At 39.5% G+C, this 17,830-nt stretch overlaps 4 protein-coding genes and 2 pseudogenes across 5 annotated transcripts; 3 read left to right on the forward strand and 3 right to left on the reverse strand.

Moving 5' to 3' along the window:
* The first annotated feature begins 430 nt into the window (after nucleotides 1–430).
* LOC103318723 (uncharacterized) lies at nucleotides 431–2,548 on the forward strand. Its single transcript, XM_008220142.3, has 6 exons — nucleotides 431–803; nucleotides 1,123–1,197; nucleotides 1,314–1,402; nucleotides 1,550–1,634; nucleotides 2,070–2,151; nucleotides 2,286–2,548. The coding sequence occupies exons 1-6, from the start codon at nucleotides 639–641 to the stop codon at nucleotides 2,375–2,377; spliced, it is 588 nt and encodes a 195-aa protein (XP_008218364.2). The 5' UTR covers nucleotides 431–638; the 3' UTR covers nucleotides 2,378–2,548.
* Nucleotides 2,549–2,658: 110 nt separating this feature from the next.
* On the reverse strand, nucleotides 2,659–5,566 carry LOC103318722 (LEAF RUST 10 DISEASE-RESISTANCE LOCUS RECEPTOR-LIKE PROTEIN KINASE-like 2.4). 2 transcript variants are annotated; one of them, XM_008220141.3, is made up of 5 exons: nucleotides 5,178–5,559; nucleotides 4,725–4,913; nucleotides 4,403–4,426; nucleotides 4,240–4,266; nucleotides 2,659–4,093 (listed from the first exon to the last, which is right to left on the reverse strand). In XM_008220141.3, the coding sequence occupies exons 1-5, from the start codon at nucleotides 5,488–5,490 to the stop codon at nucleotides 2,784–2,786; spliced, it is 1,863 nt and encodes a 620-aa protein (XP_008218363.2). In that variant the 5' UTR covers nucleotides 5,491–5,559; the 3' UTR covers nucleotides 2,659–2,783. The 2 variants fall into 2 exon arrangements, with proteins under 2 accessions (XP_008218363.2, XP_008218362.2); XM_008220140.3 differs by having other exon boundaries at nucleotides 4,725–5,566.
* A 213-nt stretch (nucleotides 5,567–5,779) lies between these two features.
* LOC148921228 (rust resistance kinase Lr10-like) lies at nucleotides 5,780–8,056 on the forward strand. Its single transcript, XM_089043002.1, has 2 exons — nucleotides 5,780–6,608; nucleotides 6,731–8,056. The coding sequence occupies exons 1-2, from the start codon at nucleotides 5,803–5,805 to the stop codon at nucleotides 7,899–7,901; spliced, it is 1,977 nt and encodes a 658-aa protein (XP_088899128.1). The 5' UTR covers nucleotides 5,780–5,802; the 3' UTR covers nucleotides 7,902–8,056.
* Nucleotides 8,057–9,151: 1,095 nt separating this feature from the next.
* On the reverse strand, nucleotides 9,152–10,964 carry LOC148921229 (rust resistance kinase Lr10 pseudogene; annotated as a pseudogene).
* Nucleotides 10,965–11,078: 114 nt separating this feature from the next.
* LOC103318863 (uncharacterized) lies at nucleotides 11,079–14,284 on the reverse strand. Its single transcript, XM_089043011.1, has 4 exons — nucleotides 13,412–14,284; nucleotides 13,282–13,305; nucleotides 13,136–13,162; nucleotides 11,079–12,796 (listed from the first exon to the last, which is right to left on the reverse strand). Exons 1-4 carry the CDS (start codon nucleotides 14,133–14,135, stop codon nucleotides 11,307–11,309), a joined length of 2,265 nt encoding a protein of 754 aa, XP_088899137.1. The 5' UTR covers nucleotides 14,136–14,284; the 3' UTR covers nucleotides 11,079–11,306.
* An 8-nt stretch (nucleotides 14,285–14,292) lies between these two features.
* On the forward strand, nucleotides 14,293–17,036 carry LOC148921230 (rust resistance kinase Lr10-like; annotated as a pseudogene).
* The last annotated feature ends 794 nt before the right edge of the window (nucleotides 17,037–17,830 follow it).

Raw genomic sequence — 17,830 nt, forward strand, 5'->3', positions numbered from 1 at the left:
TTCCAAAGTGCCACGTATGCAATAATAATGTCAGTCTATGAGTCAATCGTCAACGGACCAAGCTGACCCCCACCATCAAACTTTGTGGTCCGCATCTCAATCCGTTGGCCCGGGGCCTCCTTGCTAGGAAAAAAGATTGGGCTTAAGTGCTGCACGTTGGGCTAAGAATTTAATCAAGGTTTCAATCCCAACAATTGTGGGCCCAGCATGAGCCCAACTGGCTGGTGGGTTACATTTGTTTTTATTTTTATTTTGTATAAATGATATTAGGGAGGTGGTGGGAAATTCGGGTGCAAATTGAGCTACAATTCAAAAGAAAAACAAAGCTGTGAATTGGGAGTTTCACATCATAAAACAAAGAGTTTGTGATTTTCCAAGTAATAATCTCGAAAAGCGTTATAAGCTAGCTACATTGATAAATAAAAAATTAGGAAATAAAATTGAAATACAAGCTACTTTTCTAAAATACAGAAAGAAAGAAAGTGAATCCCAATTAAAAAATTAAAAAGAAAAAAAGGGGAAAAGAGATGCAAAGCAAGCGTTCGTCCGTCCCGCCGCTAAGCAAGTAGAGAAGCGGTGTATGTGTGTGCGTGTTTGTAGAAAGGCTAAGCTACCGCAGCGCTGCTGTTGAGTTGAGAATGGGAGAAGATAGTGAGTGGGTGACCCCAGGGGAAGTGCTTGGGAAAGCCTCCAAGTTTAAAGCAGGCAGAGGTGCCTACGTGTCGCCGGACAATCTCACCGTCTATGCTTCCCTCACTGGACTCCGCCGCATCATATCCCCACCTCCCGACTCACCCGACCAGGTACTTATCAGCTTTCCTTCTGTTTCTCTACCCACAAACCTACGAAGATTGAGAAAATTAGTTTAACAGTTGAAAGTTTGAATTTTTGGTTTACTCTGGCCTGAAAATCTCAACTTTTTAATATTGGAATTGGATGTTCACCGATTACAGTAGATGTAAAATTCAGACATGAACAATCCTAAACTTACTTATGAGTACTCCATTTAACAACTGTCCCTACCCTTTTGTATTACATGGCTCTTAAATTCTGAATGTGTGAATTTAATGATGTGGTGGTCTTGGCATTTCCATTGATGACATTGAGTTTTATGATTTGTAGAGACCCACTGTGGAAGTAACTGGTCACAAGGCCCACGGTGCCATTCCAGAGCCTGGATCAATTGTCATTGCTAGAGTAAGGGATCATCAACAACAGCATGATTACATAGCTTTCCTGCTTCAATTAGGAGGCAGATTGTCGGACTGATTCATATATATAAACCTTGCCCTGTATTTTTCTGATTATGTTAGGTTACCAAAGTTATGGCAAGAATGGCTTCTGCTGATATTATGTGTCTTGGCACTAAGTCTGTCCGAGAAAAATTTACCGGTATAATCAGGTACGTAACATTCCTTTTCAACAGTTACCTCAAAGGTGTGGCATTTATCTTCTAGTATTCAGTTTGTAGCTTGCCTTCTGTTTTAAAATTGTTATTTTGTTGACTTTACAAGTATACATTAAAGCTCAGAGCTCGTTCTATTAACAGGCTTCAAGATGTTCGAGCAACCGAGATCGATAAAGTGGATATGCACATGTCTTTTCACCCTGGTGACATTGTCAGGGCTGTTGTGGTATCCTTTATGTGTGGAATGTCTCGGTTATTGTTTGGTGAAAGAGATTGTAATATTCAATCTGATGATCCCACTGCTGTGCAGCTTTTATTTAAAGATAATTTGAGACCAAACTAAGTAGTACATAAAGGCTTGGTGTTTCTTAGATGTTAATAAGTTATTTTACAACCTTTTCCCCTCGATGCAAATCTGGTTAGGTGTTAGTCCGTTGAAGAAGTCCTATTCTTTGAAGTGGCATGCCCATTCCTAATTTCTTATTACTGCCATCAATAAACGTTTTCTTTGTGAGGATTAATATTGTTTGAATATAAGTTTTTTCTTCTCTGCTTTGCTTCATTCTGCTATATGCTTATTCCAAAATATCTATATTTCTTTTGGGTGAAATTCATGATATCAATTATCATATTCAACAGTTTCTTTGATTCTTTCGATAAGCTGTCCCTTGGAGACGCTAGGGCTTATTATCTGTCAACTGCAAAGAACGAATTAGGTGTTATTTCTGCCCAGAGTGCAGCAGGTATATGAACTTTTGTTAGCATACAGCCTTTTGTTCTTTATCCTCATCTAATGTGTGCATGGGCGTCTAGCTAGTAACCCTATCAAATCTAAATGATGTTAGCTCATATGTGGTTTTCTAATTGTTCATTGTAGGTGCAACAATGGTGCCAATAAGCTGGACAGAGATGCAATGCCCTCTTACAGGGCAAATTGAGCACAGAAAGGTTGCTAAGGTCGGAGGATGAAAAGATAAACTCAACATTAATGTTTCTTCTTGTTCTTTCTTCCCGCTTTTTTCTTTTTTCTTTTTTCTAGAGAGTCGGTAGTGTTGAAATTTCTTATAGATAAAGTGTACTCAGGGATTTTGGTTGTTAAAGTCAGAAATTATGGTAGTTTGATATACGATTTGGTGTCAAGGGGTATTGGTTAAAGTCAGAAATAGGTACCGCAGTTGGAAGGTGCATTCGACATCTCTCCCATCCAGTATCACGATTCATTCATTTGAGTTTAGAGTTCATGAACAAAATTGAGATTAACCGAAGTTTTTATTTTCCAAGTAAAATAAAAATGCTTCTGATCAACGAAATTATAAATGCTCAACAGATGTGGGTTACAGTGGGCAGATAGTATATCTATTCAGAGCATCTCTGGTTATTCCAAGACTAAATATTGCACTGTATTCCCATAAACCATGGAGGTCGTTTCTGTAGCACTATCATGTGACATGGTAGACACCCCTGCAACATCTGTGTCATCAGGTGCATCCTCCATTGGCATCTCTTGTGGACAGAAGAAAGGTTTTGGAGGCATTTGCAAGAGTTCGACATCACCTTCAAGCATCTCTACAACTTTGCTCATAGAAGGGCGATTGACGGGCATCAACTGTATGCAGCACAATGCAACCATGACCATTTTCTTGGCTATTTTCTTATCATACTCACAGCCATCCTCAATTTCAATGCTCAATCCCTTTTCTAGTTGCTCATAAATCCAAGAAGGGAAGTATATCTGGCTTGAATTTTCTGCATGTGCATTCAAGTTCTTCCTACGTCCTGTCATTTCCAATAACAACATTCCAAAGCTATAAACGTCTGCTTTGTACGAAACGCCTCCAATGGATCTATAGAACATTTCTGGAGCTATATATCCCATTGTGCCTCTTACAGCAGTAAGAGAAACAGTGTTATTATCTCTTGGGTAAAATCTTGCAAGCCCAAAGTCTGAAATCTTTGAAGTGAAGTTTTCATCAAGAAGAATGTTGTGGGGTTTAATATCAAAATGTAGAATTTGCACATCACATCCCTGGTGCAGATATTCAATTGCACGAGCCACCCCGAGAGCTATCTCAAGCATGCTATCCCAACTAAGAAGAATATTTTTTCCTCTGTCAGGAAAGATGTAGCTGTCTAGGGATCCATTAGGCATGAAGTCATAGACAAGAGCTCTTTTTGGTCCTTGAGAACAAAAGCCAATCAGCTGCACCACATTGACATGATGAATTCTTCCTATTGTGGCAACTTCATTGATGAAATCTTGCCCTTTACCTTTGGAGCCACTCAACATCTTTACTGCAACAAGATGACCATTTGACAGCACTCCTTTGAAAACAGAGCCAAAGCCTCCCTGGCCCAGTTTATCTTTAAAATCATTTGTCATCTTCTTAATATCTGAATAGGAATACCTTCTCGGCATAAGGTTCTTGTATGCATCCAGGAACTCTTCAACTGCATCATCCTTTATGAACTTTTTCCAGTACGCTCCCTGACTGAGTTTAATTTTGAAATCAATGGTCATCTTCTTAATATCTGAATATGAGTACCTTCTTCTCATAAGATCATTGCATGCGAGCGAGAATTTGTCAACTGCATCATCCTTTAGGAATTTTTTCCAATACAGTTTGTAGCTCCAGAAAGCCAACAAAAAAATAATGCCGAGTACCATTCGTGCCATCAGACTCAATCCTGCCATAATAACAACACAAGCAGGTTCTTAAAGTTCAATCTGGAATCTTGATCTCTATATGTCTAAATGCTTTGATGCTCTTTTTTCCTTATTCTATGTTCTTTCCAAGTTAATTTAACCTTTTATGTTCTTGAAAAAGACTTACCAGAGATCTTGGCGGCTCGTGTGAAACCTGCGTGAAATGAGAATCAATGGAGAAATGATTTAGGTGCAACTCACATCATCAACTACCATTTAAAAACTCACAACATTAACCACCATTAAGAAAATTCTAACACAGTACAAAAACTGGTGGTAATCAAACTTACCCCGTTTCAAGTACTCACGAAAACCTGCAAAGTACCACTGGTGTCAATAAGAGATTAATTTCAAGAAGAAAATAATATATGCATTCTAGATTATAAAATCGAAAAGTGATTCAAGAAACATGCATGGCCAGTCAGTCACACATGCGCAAAACTGCTCGTAGTGATACCCCACCTCCTCCATCAAAATTTTACTGCATTGGACTATAGATAGCATACCCTTGATCACTAGAGATATATGCATAAAAACTACCATAATTTTCAAAAGCACAGAAATCGACCTCACATAAGAGGAGAAACTGATCAAAACATTAAACATACTCACAGTAGTGCGATTGGGATGGACTGTAGCAGTACTTATCGTGGAGAAATTGCAACCATGAAAGCTCAAAACCCTGTCTCAACTCATCATGTATGGAAGAAAATGAAAGCGCCTTCCCAGTTTCTTCATAATTCCTTAAAATGATCGTTGACATATTACAAGAAGAATGAAGATCATCTACCCCATCTGCCACTGTAACATAAGAATACAAAGTTGTAGATGAGCTACTGCAAGTGATGTTTATGTAGTCAGGAGACTCAACTGGAAACGAGCAATCGAAGAAGGCTACATAATGGATGGAAACTGGGTAGTATCGGTCTGGAGTATCGTACGGGATAAAGTTATCTTCTGTTAAACTGCGGAGTGGCCTAATGGAGCAACCATCGCTTAGCAGACCAGGATCCACAAGTCGGATTCTAAATAGTTCATAATCAATTGCCTTGACATAATACGTACCATCGTATAGATTTAAAATGGTGCGGTTATGCTGGCATGACAGTTCAGCTGGATAGTCGAGAGTCTTGAGACAATTCTGATGAGGAGAAGCATTTTTCAAGTGAAAAGGGTATCTAATGTCAAGGAAATCCCCGCAAGAAGCAGGCTGACAGAGTTCTCCTTTGGCCGCATCAGGAATAATTACAAAGCAAATAGCTACGACAGTACATGTTAATAACCAGATTCTTCTCACCATTGCGACTTGCGAGGGTTGAGATGAGATCATAGATTCATAGTAATAAGGGAGAAAGAAAAAAGAAAGAATACTTATCATTACAAGTTTCAGGCTGGATGGAAGAAACTCAGTCCTTGCACTTGCCAAGAAAGTTACTTTAGAGATGACAGCTACAATCGTACCATACACCAAGTCAACTGCTCAGAGTCAAATGATAAGGCAGGCACAATATATGCTGCGTGGACAGTCGGCATGTAGCGTCCAAACTCATCTAATACATGTTAATCAAATAAGAAATAAGAAAAATGATGGATGTGAATGGACCAACGACTTTTTTAATATGAGGCAGAAACTTAGATCTGATAATAACTAACTGGCTTGGGTCTGCCTGGCTAAAGAAGAGTAGAGGAGATGGATGTCCTGCTCTTGCCTTTGTTTTTCGTGCTTATTGTGTTCCCCGTGGCCATTGTTGTACCAAGCAAAGCAGCTGATGATTCTCGTGACTGCCCAATTCAAAGGTGTAGGGATGATGGTCCCGATATCAAGTTCCCATTCCGTCTGAAACACTATCCACCTCACTGTGGCCATCCAGAGTTTGAGGTTGTTTGCAGCAGCAGCTTCAACAATTTGACAATGATGAAGCTCTCTTCATCTTCAGGACTGCTTCCCATTCAAAATATTGATTATGAAGCACAATCCTTCAGCATATACGATGCAGATGGTTGCCTTCCCAGACGCCTTCTTAATTTTACTATCTCCACCAACTCACTCTTTCAACAAGCAATATATTATCGCCTAAATTACTACTCTTGCATGTATAGATATCATGGGGATAATTCGAAGATCACGTTATTAAATTGTTCCACTGCACAAAATTTTAGTACGGAGATGAACTATGGTAGCTACTTTCCCGTCAGATGTCTCAGTGTCCCAGGGCATTATCAAGTTATTGCTGCTGTGCCGGAAACTACTAAGGCTGACTTGCCGGTGCCTACTTGCACTAGTTTGAGACAACTCTATCTTCCACTACGAAGAGTGAATGCTAATATGCACCACTGTGAACCGGACAACGTTTTATGGCTGCTATGGGATCTGTGGGATTTCCCAGCGTGTCAAAACTGTAATAGAAGAATGGAAGACTGCTATTTCAATTATAGCAGCAATGAAATGTTGAAGTGCCATCCTTTCATTCCCCCACACAAACCAAGAGGTATGTAGTCTACCTTTAAAATTAGATGCAATATATGCATAACACCACGGGGTAAACTTTTTGAGAAATTTGTTGTGTTCAACATATGGCTTGCCAGGGACAAAAACAAAATGACTCTCCTATTTTAAGTCCCTTTGTTAATTTTCTCCTCATTTATTCAGGTCATATATCGAGTAGGCATATAATTGTAGGAGTGAGTTTGGCTTGCTGTTTTGTGCTCATATCGATAATGGCGGTAGCAATTTTCCTCTATGTAAAACAACAAAGAAATAGCATAGAGGAAAAGGAGAATCAAATGAAGGTTGAAAAGTTTCTAAATGATCACAAATCTCATGTACCAACAAGATACTCTTATGCTGATATAAAGAAGATTACAAATGGATTTAAGAAGAAGTTAGGGGAAGGCGGTTTTGGAAGTGTTTTCAGGGGAAAGCTTCCCAATGGAGTTCCAGTTGCCGTAAAAGTCCTCAGTGATTCTAAGGGAAATGGGGATGATTTCATTAACGAAGTGGGAACCATTGGCAGAATTCACCACGTTAACGTGGTTCGTCTACTGGGGTTTTCTGCTGAAGCAGGCAAGCGTGCAGTTATTTATGAGCTCATGCCAAACAGGTCCCTGGAGAAGTTCATCTCGTCTAAAGATCAATCTAATAATGCTTTGTTCGATTGGGAGAAACTTGACAACATTGTCAATGGTATAGCAAAGGGAATTGAGTATCTTCACCAAGGGTGTGAACAGAGGATCCTCCACTTCGACATCAAGCCTCATAACATCTTGCTAGACCATGACTTCAATCCAAAGATCTCTGATTTTGGTGTGGCTAAACTGTGTTCCAAGGAAGACAGCATTATATCTATGACTGCCGCTAGAGGCACAGTGGGCTACATTGCACCAGAAGTGTTCAATGGGAACTTTGGAAGCGTGTCCCACAAGTCAGATGTGTATAGTTTTGGGATGCTAGTGCTTGAAATTGTTGGAGCTAGGAAGGAAGCTGCTGTTACATCTAGCACCACCAATGAGGGCTACTTTCCCGAATTGATTTATAAATGTCTCATTCAAGGAGAAGCACTGGGTTTGGAGCTAATAAACACGGATGAGGATGCTGAGATTGCTAAGAAACTAGTGATTGTTGCACTTTGGTGCATCCAGTGGTACCCGGTGAATCGGCCTTCCATGAAAGCAGTTGTTAGAATGCTAGAAGGAGCCTCTGAAAACCCGATCATGCCGCCGAATCCGTTTGCTTCCGCAACAAGTACTCAGAGTCAGACAGAGCAACCAAAAACAACAGAGTCAAGTTAATTAACCACGCTACTAAGCATAGCATAGAGCAAGTGATCAATGCTAATATCCAAATCAAATCAGCCACTAAAATTAGTATTGTAATTTGTAAGTGCTTTTCAATGAAGTTACTGGTTGGCTAGTAGTTAGTAGTAGAAGATAAGTTAAACTTGTTATGCTGCAGCTTGTTTCAGTTTCAAAGTCGCCGTCGGAGACAACACGCCAAGTTTAAAAAATGCAAGTCTTAGCATTCTTTCTGACAAGTCAATCCAGAAATTGCGCCACATTTTCTGCATTCTTAGTTTTGTTGGAAGACTTGACCCGATGATAGGTGCATCATTAGATTAATTAACTCAGACTTAACGCGGTTCGTCTACTTGGTTTTTCTGCTGAAAGAGGCGTGCTCTTGCCAATCACAATTTGCTACGTGTCTAGATTTCGAAATAGTACAACGTGACTGTTTGTCTTTTTGGTTTTTTCATTGGCTGGTCCTTTACTCGAGTCTCATCCGTTTTGTCGTGGATGACCCGACTGTCCAACATCAACACCGAGCTGGAAAGTTTGTAGCTTGTCTGGTGAAGTTGGTTCTGGTTGTAGTTGTGTTTTTAAAATGTTATTTTGTTGACGTTACAAGTATACATAGAAGCTCAGAGCTCTGTCTATTAACAGGCTTCAAGATGTTAGAGCAACTGAGATCGATGCAGTGGATATGCACATGTCTTTTCGCCCGGGTGACATTGTCAGAGCTATTGTGGTATCCTTTATATGCGGAATGTCTTGGTTATTGTTTGGTGAAAGAGAGTGTAATTTTAGATCTGATGATCCCACTACTAAATAGTACATAAAGACTTGGTGTTTCTTAGATGTTAATAAGTTATTTTGCAACCTTTTCCCCCTTGCTGCAAATCTGGTTAGTGTTAGTCCATTGAAGAAATTCTATTCTTTGAAGTGGTGGCATGCCCTCATTTTTAATTTATTATTACTGCCATCAATAAAGGTTTTCTTGGTGAGGATTAATAATTGTTTTTTGAATATAAGTTTTTCCTTCTCTGCTTTGCTTCATTCTGCAATATGCTCATTCCAAAATATCCGTTTTTATGCTTAACATTCATATTCAAGCGATTAACTACCAAACAGTTTCCTTGATTCTTTCGATAAGCTGTCCCTTGGAGACGCTAGGGCTTATTATCTGTCAGTTGGAAGGTGCATTCGACGTCTCTCTTATCCAGTATCACGATTCATTCATTTGAGTTTAGAGTTCATGAACAAAATTGAGCTTAACCAAACTTTTTATTTTCCAAGTAAAATAAAAATGCTTCTGATCAAAGAAATTATAAATGCTCAACGGATGTGGGTTACAATGGCCAGAGAGTACATCTATTAAGAGCACCTCTGGTTCTTCTAAGGATGTGTGAAATTACAAGACTAAATATTGCACTGTATTCCCATTATACCATGGAGGACGTTTTTGTAGCACTGTCATTTGACATGGTAGACACCTCTGCAACATTTGTGTCATCAGGTGCATCCTCCATTGGCATCTCTTGTGGATATGTGAAAGGTTTCGGAGGCATTTGCAAGAGTTCGACGTCACCTTCAAGCATCTCTATAACTTGGCTCATAGAAGGGCGATCGACGGGCGTCATCTGTATGCAGCAGAATGCAACCATGACCATCTTCTTAGCTATTTTATTATCATACTCACAGCCATCCTCAATTTCAATGCTCAATCCCTTTTCTAGTTGCTCATAAATCCAAGAAGGGAAATATATCTCGCTTGAATTTTCTGCCTGTAGATTCCAGTTCTTTCTCCGTCCTGCCATTTCTAATAACAACATTCCAAAGCTATAAACGTCAGCTTTGTACGAAACGCCTCCAATGGATCTATAGAGCATTTCTGGAGCTATATATCCCATTGTGCCTCTTGGATCAGTAAGAGAAACAGCGTCATTATCTGCAGAGACCATTTCTGGAGCTATATATCCCATTGTGCCTCTTACAGCAGTAAGAGAAACAGTGTTATTATCTCTAGGGTAAAATCTTGAAATTCCAAAGTCTGAAATCTTTGAAGTGAAGTTTTCATCAAGAAGAATGTTGTGGGGTTTAATATCAAAATGTAGAATTTGCATATCACATCCCTGGTGCAGATATTCAATGGCATGAGCCACTCCCAGAGCTATCTCATGCATTCTCTCCCAACTTAGAATTACGTATTTTTCTCTCTCGGCAAAGATATATTTGTCTAGGGATCCATTAGGCATGAAGTCATAAATAAGAGCTCTTTTTTATCCTTGAAAACAAAATCCAATCAGCTGCACCACATTGACATGATGAATTCTTCCTGTTGTGGCAACTTCATTGATGAAATTTCGCACTGTACCTTTGGAGCCACTCAACATCTTTACTGCAACAAGATGACCATTTGACAGCTCTCCTTTGAAAACAGAGCCAAAGCCTCCCTGGCCCAGTTTATCTTTAAAATCATTTGTCATCTTCTTAATATCTGAATAGGAATACCTTCTCGGCATAAGGTTCTTGTATGCATCCAGGAAATCTTCAACTGCATCATCCTTTCTGAACTTTTTCCAGTACGCTCCCTGACTGAGTTTAATTTTGAAATAAATTGTCATCTTCTTAATGTCTGGATATGAGTACCTTCTTCTCATAAGATTATTGCATGCGAGGGAGAATTGTAATTTGTAAGTGCTTTTCAATGAAGTTACTGGTTGTTTCAGTTTCAAAGTCGCCGTCGGAGTCAACAAACTGCTAGTCTTAGCATTCTTTCTGACAAGTCAATCCAGAAATTGCGCCACATTTTCTGCAGAGACCAAATCAAACCAAATGGAAAATTATTCAACTTTATTTGATTGAGAATTTGCATACTTTTCATACCAATTGGAAATTCAAACCAAACCAATAATCACGACGGAGTTTCGACGAAACTACTCGCAAGAAACAACCAAGTTTTGTTGGAAGACTTGACCCGATGATGCAGAAAATTTTTTCCTCCTTTTATTTTCTTTTCAGCCTTCAAGAAAAAGATAAAAGATTATGGAAGAAAAGGATAATAATAATAATTGGAGATTATATCCCCGCCAGGAACTTCCAAATTTTCAGTGGCTGAAACTGCTGGTCTTAGCATTTTTTAACAAGTCAATCCAGAAATTGCACCACATTTTCTGCAAAGACCAAACCAAATGGAAAATGAATGAACTATTTAATTAGATTGAGACGTTGCGTGGTCTTTCGCATACTTTCAAACATGCATTAAATTCACCAATTCATCACCACAAAAGTGTTGTTGGAAGACATGACCCGTGATGGCATTAGATCATACAAAGAGAATGATTCGACTTTTCTTTCTTACTAACTGTAAAAGAAAGTGGTATCAATTATTACAAGACTAAATATTGCACTGTATTCCCCTTATACCATGGAGGTCGTTTCTGTAGCACTATCATGTGGCATGGTAGACACCTCTGCAACATCCGTCTCATCAGGTGGATCCTCCATTGGCATCTCTTGTGGACAGAAGAAAGGTTTCGGAGGCATTTGCAAGAGTTCGACGTCACCTTCAAGCATCTCTACAACTTTGCTCATAGAAGGGCGATTGACAGGCATCAACTGTATGCAGCACAATGCAACCATGACCATTTTCTTGGCTATTTTCTTTTCATACTCACAGCCATCCTCAATTTCAATGCTCAATCCCTTTTCTAGTTGCTCATATATCCAAGAAGGGAAGTATATCTGGCTTGAATTTTCTGCATGTGCATTCAAGTTCTTTCTCCGTCCTGCCATTTCCAATAACAACATTCCAAAGCTATAAACATCAGATTTGTATGAAACGCCTCCAACGGATCTGTAGAACATTTCTGGAGCTATATATCCCATTGTGCCTCTTACATCAGTAATAGAAACAGTGTTATTATCTCTAGGGTAAAATCTTGCAAGCCCAAAGTCTGAAATCTTTGAAGTGAAGTTTTCATCAAGAAGAATGTTGTGGGGTTTAATATCAAAATGTAGAATTTGCACATCACATCCCTGGTGCAGATATTCAATTGCACGAGCCACCCCGAGAGCTATCTCAAGCATGCTATTCCAACTAAGAAGAATAATTTTTCCTCTGTCAGGAAAGATGTAGCTGTCTAGGGATCCATTAGGCATGAAGTCATAGACAAGAGCTCTTTTTGGTCCTTGAGAACAAAAGCCAATCAGCTGCACCACATTGACATGATGAATTCTTCCTATTGTGGCAACTTCATTGATGAAATCTTGGCCTTTACCTTTGGAGCCACTCAACATCTTTACTGCAACGAGATGACCATTTGACAGCTCTCCCTTGAAAACAGAGCCAAAGCCTCCCTGGCCCAGTTTATCTTTAAAATTTTTTGTCATCTTCTTAATATCTGAATATGAATACCTTATTGGCATAAGATTCTTGTATGCATCCAAGAACTCTTCAACTGCATCGTCCTTTATGAACTTTTTACAATAGCCTCCTTGTCTCAGTTTACGTTTGAAATCAAATACCATCTCCTTAACATCTTCAACTGCATCATTTAGCAACTTTTTCCAATAGCCCTTCTCACTGAGTTTAATTTTTAACTCAATGGTCATTTTCTTAATATCTGAATATGAGTACCTCCTTCTTCTGAGATTCTTGCAAGCATCAAAGAATTTTTGAACAGCATCATTTAATAACTTTTTCCAGTAGCCTTCCTGACTTTGTTTATTTTTGAACTCAATTGTCATTTTCTTAATATCTGAATACTTTCTTCTCATAAGATTCCTGCAAGCATGCAAGAATTCTTCAACTGCAGCATGCTTGGGGAACTTTTTCCAATACAGTTTGTAGCTACAGAAACCCAACAAAACAAAAATTCCGAGTGTCATTCGTGCCGTCAGAAACCATCCTGCCATAAGAATACAAGCAGGTATTAGAAATTCATCCTGCCATAGGAACTTCGGTTTTCAAAATCCATTTATGCATTGATGGCTTCAGAAACATTTTATGCTTTAGACTCAGCTACTTCAGAAACACTTTCCATGACCAGGCAGTTTTAATGGAAATTGGATACAGAGAGTATATAATGGAGATATGAAAGGTGAAGCACATGGAAAATGATGAATGTTGGCATACTCTTACTTGTTCATTGATATACATATATATATGTGTGTGTGTGTGTGTGATCTGCAATAGCAGGCGAATGTTTCACCTTTTTAAAGAACATATATTCTTGAAAAGGACTTACCAAAGTTCTTGGCGGCCACTATGAAACCTGTGTGAAAAACAGAATCAATGGAGGAATGATTTAGGTTCAAGAAAAGGAAATTAACTCAGAAGTTTCAGTGACATAAAACACTAGCTATTAGAAAAAGTGGTGTGAGTCAAACTTACCACGCTTAATGTTTTCACCGAAACCTGCAAAGCTCATCAGTATCAAAAAGAGATTGAAGAAGAAAAAGAATCTGCGTTCTAAATCATAAAATTAAATTGAAGAATGTCCAGTCACACAAAACATACTCACAATAAAGGGATTGGTGTTGGGTGTAGCAGAAGTTTTCGGGGAGAATTAGTACCCATGAAAGCTCTAAACCAGTTTTCAATTGATCTCGGATGAAAGAAAATGAAAGGGCGCCCCCAGTTTTTAATGACTTGGTTGGAATGACGGTGGTCAGACTACAAGAAGATTTAAGATTGTCCACGCCATCTTCCAGCATAATATAAGAATATGAAGTTGTAGATGATGAGTTGGTAGTACTGCTACTGCAGTTGATTTGTACATAGTCCGGGGACTCAACTGGCAACGAGCAATCAAAGAAGGATGCATAATGATTATAATCATCAAAGATGTATGATGCACCATACATGTATGATGCACCATATTCATAAACGCTGATGTTACGAATTGTTAAACTGTAGAGTGGCCTGAAGGGGCAAGAGGCATCGTTGAGCAGACCAGGATCCACAACTCGGATTGTAAACTTGTCGTAGTTGATTTCCGTGACATAATACGTACCATTGTAGAGATTCAAAGTGGTCCGGTTTTGCTGGCATGATAACTCAGCTGGATGGTTGAGGCAATTAAGATCAGAAGCAGTTTTCAAGCGAAAAGGATATCGAATGTCACGTAGATCCCCACAAGAGACAGGAGGACAGTATTTTTCTCCATTGGCAATGTCATGATGACAAATTACAAAGCAAATAGCCATAGCACAGCTTGTAAACCGGATACTTTTTGCTGGCATCATTAAGAGCTTGGTTTTTAGATAATAGGAAAACTGAGGGAGACAGAGAAATTTATGGGTGCAAGTTTTAGGTTGGATTCTTCATACTCTTCTGAGCTACCAATCTATATGCTGCTGATTGATGCACTTTGTTTGTTGTTTTTACACAGGAAAGTACGAGTACAAGGCAGGAGGAACAGGATCCACATGACCATTGGGTGAAGGAAGATATTTAGATGCTTCCCACTTGCCGAGAAAGTTACACTATAATAGAATGAAGAGTCAAACATCATCAATGACCAATGACTATGATGTGCAGAGTTGATCCACCAAGTCAGTCAAGTGATAAGACGCAGCTAACTTTCGTTTCGTGGACATGGCTGTGCGTACATCTATCTCTATGCAATGCAGCCTCCCAAGTCCAGAAGTGCATCAATTCTTTCGTTGGCCTTAAGTTAACTGACGACTGTCTCCCTAAACATCAGTAAAATAAATCAAGATGGACGTCCTGATGCTGCTACTGCTGCCTCTGTTTTTCTTGCTTATGATGATGACCATGAGAGAATTAGCAGCAGCAGCAGATGACCATGGCATCGAGGATTGTCCAATTTCAAAGTGCAGTGGCGGAGGCCATGCTGATGATGGCCCAGTTATCCAGTTTCCATTCCGTCTAAAACACCATCCCCGTCACTGTGGCCATCCAGAATTTGAGGTTTTTTGTGTCAACAACATGACAATGATTCAGCTCTCACCATCATCAGGACTGTTTCCCATCCGAAACATCGACTACAGCATCCGAAGTTTCGATGTCTACGATGATGATGATGCAGATGGTTGCCTTCCGAGACGCCTTCTTAATTTTACAATCTCCAAAAGCTCCCTCTTTCAACCAGCACCTTCTCAATTACCTATGTACCGCCCTTCTGGTCATGCAGCCATGTACAATTGCGCTTACTATGTTTCCCTTTCCATATATGTCAGATCTTATCCCCATTTGAAGAAATATACCTTATTAAATTGTTCCACTGCACAAAACTTTAGCACACAAGAGTTCAGGTTCGAGTTCAAAGCGTACGTGCCCATCACATGTCTTAGTGCCCCAGGGCATCAAGTTCTTGCAGTTCCACCCTCAACTTCTGTCATTGACTTGCCAGTGCCAACGTGCAGTACTTTGAGTTCGACGAAACTCCTTCTTCCACTACGAAGAGTTGATGATGAAAATAATGGCCACAAGTACCACTGTGAACCGGACAACGTTTTATTGCTAAAATGGGAATCAACGGAATATTTCCCACAATGTCAAAACTGTACAGAAGGAAGAGGAAGCTGCGAATTCAATAACACCACCAATCAAATGGAGTGTTATCCTTACCCTATCCCTCCAGATCCCCCACAATATCCCCAAGGTTCGTACTCGTCTACTATATGCAGCCCAATTATTTAACATGACTTACTTAGTCTTCACAAAATCTCAAAACAAAATAATTTTCCTGAAATTTGATCAATTTGTTTAACTTTACACCTTGCAGTTTCAGGTCATGTATCGACTAGGCATATAATTATAGGAGTGGGTTTGGCTTGCTGTTTTGTGCTCATATCAGTAATGGCGGTGGCAATTTTCTTCTATGTAAAACAACAAAGAAATAGCATAGAGGAAAAGGAGAATCAAATGAAGGTTGAAAAGTTTCTAAATGATCACAAATCTCGTGTACCAACAAGATACTCTTATGCTGATATAAAGAAGATTACAAATGGATTTAAGAAGAAGTTAGGGGAAGGCGGTTTTGGAAGCGTTTTCAGGAAAGCTTCCCAATGGAGTTCCAGTTGCCGTAAAAGTCCTCAGTGATTCTAAGGGAAATGGGGATGATTTCGTTAACGAAGTGGGAACCATTGGCAGAATTCACCATGTTAACGTGGTTCGTCTACTCGGATTTTCTGCTGAAGCAGGCAAGCGTGCAGTTATTTATGAGCTCATGCCAAACAGGTCCCTGGAGAAGTTCATCTCATTCTCGTCTAAAGATCAATCTAACAATGCTTTGTTCGATTGGGAGAAACTTGACAACATTGTCAAAGGTATAGCAAAGGGAATTGAGTATCTTCACCAAGGGTGTGAACAGAGGATCCTCCACTTCGACATCAAGCCTCATAACATCTTGCTAGACCATGACTTCAATCCAAAGATCTCTGATTTTGGTGTGGCTAAACTGTGTTCCAAGGAAGACAGCATCATATCTATGACTGCAGCTAGAGGCACAGCAGGCTACATTGCACCAGAAGTGTTCAATGGGAACTTTGGAAGCGTGTCCCACAAGTCAGATGTGTATAGTTTTGGGATGCTAGTGCTTGAAATTGTTGGAGCTAGGAAGGAAGCTGCTCTTACATCTAGCACTACCAATGAGGCCTACTTTCCCGAATTGATTTATAAATGTCTCATTCAAGGAGAAGCATTGGGTTTGGAGCTAATAAAGACGGATGAGGATGCTGAGATTGCTAAGAAACTAGTGATGGTTGCACTTTGGTGCATCCAGTGGTACCCGGTGAATCGGCCTTCCATGAAAGCAGTTGTTAGAATGCTAGAAGGAGCCTCTGAAAACCTGATCATGCCGCCGAATCCATTTGCATCCGCAACAAGTACTCAGAGTCAGACAGAGCAACCAAAAACAACAGAGTCAAGCTAATTAGCCACGCTACTATGCATAGCATAGAGCAAGTGATGATGTTTTGAGTAAAGTAATAATAAAGAATGATATGCTGATCAATGCTAATATCCAAATCAGCCACTAACATTAGTATTGTAATTTGTAAGTGCTTTTCAATGAAGTTACTGGCTGGCTAGTAGTTAGGAGTAGAAGATAAGTTGAACTTGTTATGATGCAGGTTGTTTCAGTTTCAGTTTCAAAAATACTTAGATGTTCAATCCACAAAGAGTTTTTAGCCTTTCAAAATTGCAACTCAGCTAAAAAATTCTTGGATCCGCCAGTGCTACTAGTTAGGAATAGAAGATAAGTTAAACTTGTTATGCAGGTTGTTTCAGTTTCAAAGTCGCCGTCGGAGACAACACGCTAAGTTCAACGAACTGCTAGTCTTGGCATTCTTTCTGACAAGTCAATCAAGAAATTGCACCACATTTTCTGCAGAGACCAAATCAAACCAAATGGAAAATTATTCAACTTGATTTGATTCAGACTGTGCATATTTTTCATACCGGCATTGAATTCACCAATTAATCAGAGAGAGAGTTTCTTCGACAGGACTTAGTTTTGTTGGAAGACTTGACCGGATGATAGGTGCATCATTAGATTAATTGACTCGGACTTAACGCGGTTCGTCTACTTGGTTTTTCTGCTGGAACAACTGTGATGTTATTTACGTGCTCTCGCCAATCACAATTTGCTACGTGTCCAGATATCGAAATAGTCTAATTGTCTTCGTTGACCAACAAAAAAAACAAAAAAAAGACTGTTTGTCTTCTTTTTTTTCATTGGCTGGTCCTTTACTCGGGTCCCATCCGTTTTGCCATGGATGACCCGACTGTCCAATATCAACACCGCGCTGGAGACGGCCCATTTATGTTTGGGCCTTCAAGCAAAAATATAAAAGGTTATGGAAAATGGGCCCACAAAATACTTCCCGTTTCTGGGCTTAGGTTTTGTTTGATGCAGAAATTTTTTCCACCTTTTATTTTCCAATTATGGAAGAAAGGGATAATAATGAATGTT

Source organism: Prunus mume, linkage group LG1, assembly GCF_029339155.1.
Source record: "Prunus mume cultivar Tortuosa linkage group LG1, ASM2933915v1, whole genome shotgun sequence".
Taxonomy (NCBI): Eukaryota; Viridiplantae; Streptophyta; class Magnoliopsida; order Rosales; family Rosaceae; genus Prunus; species Prunus mume.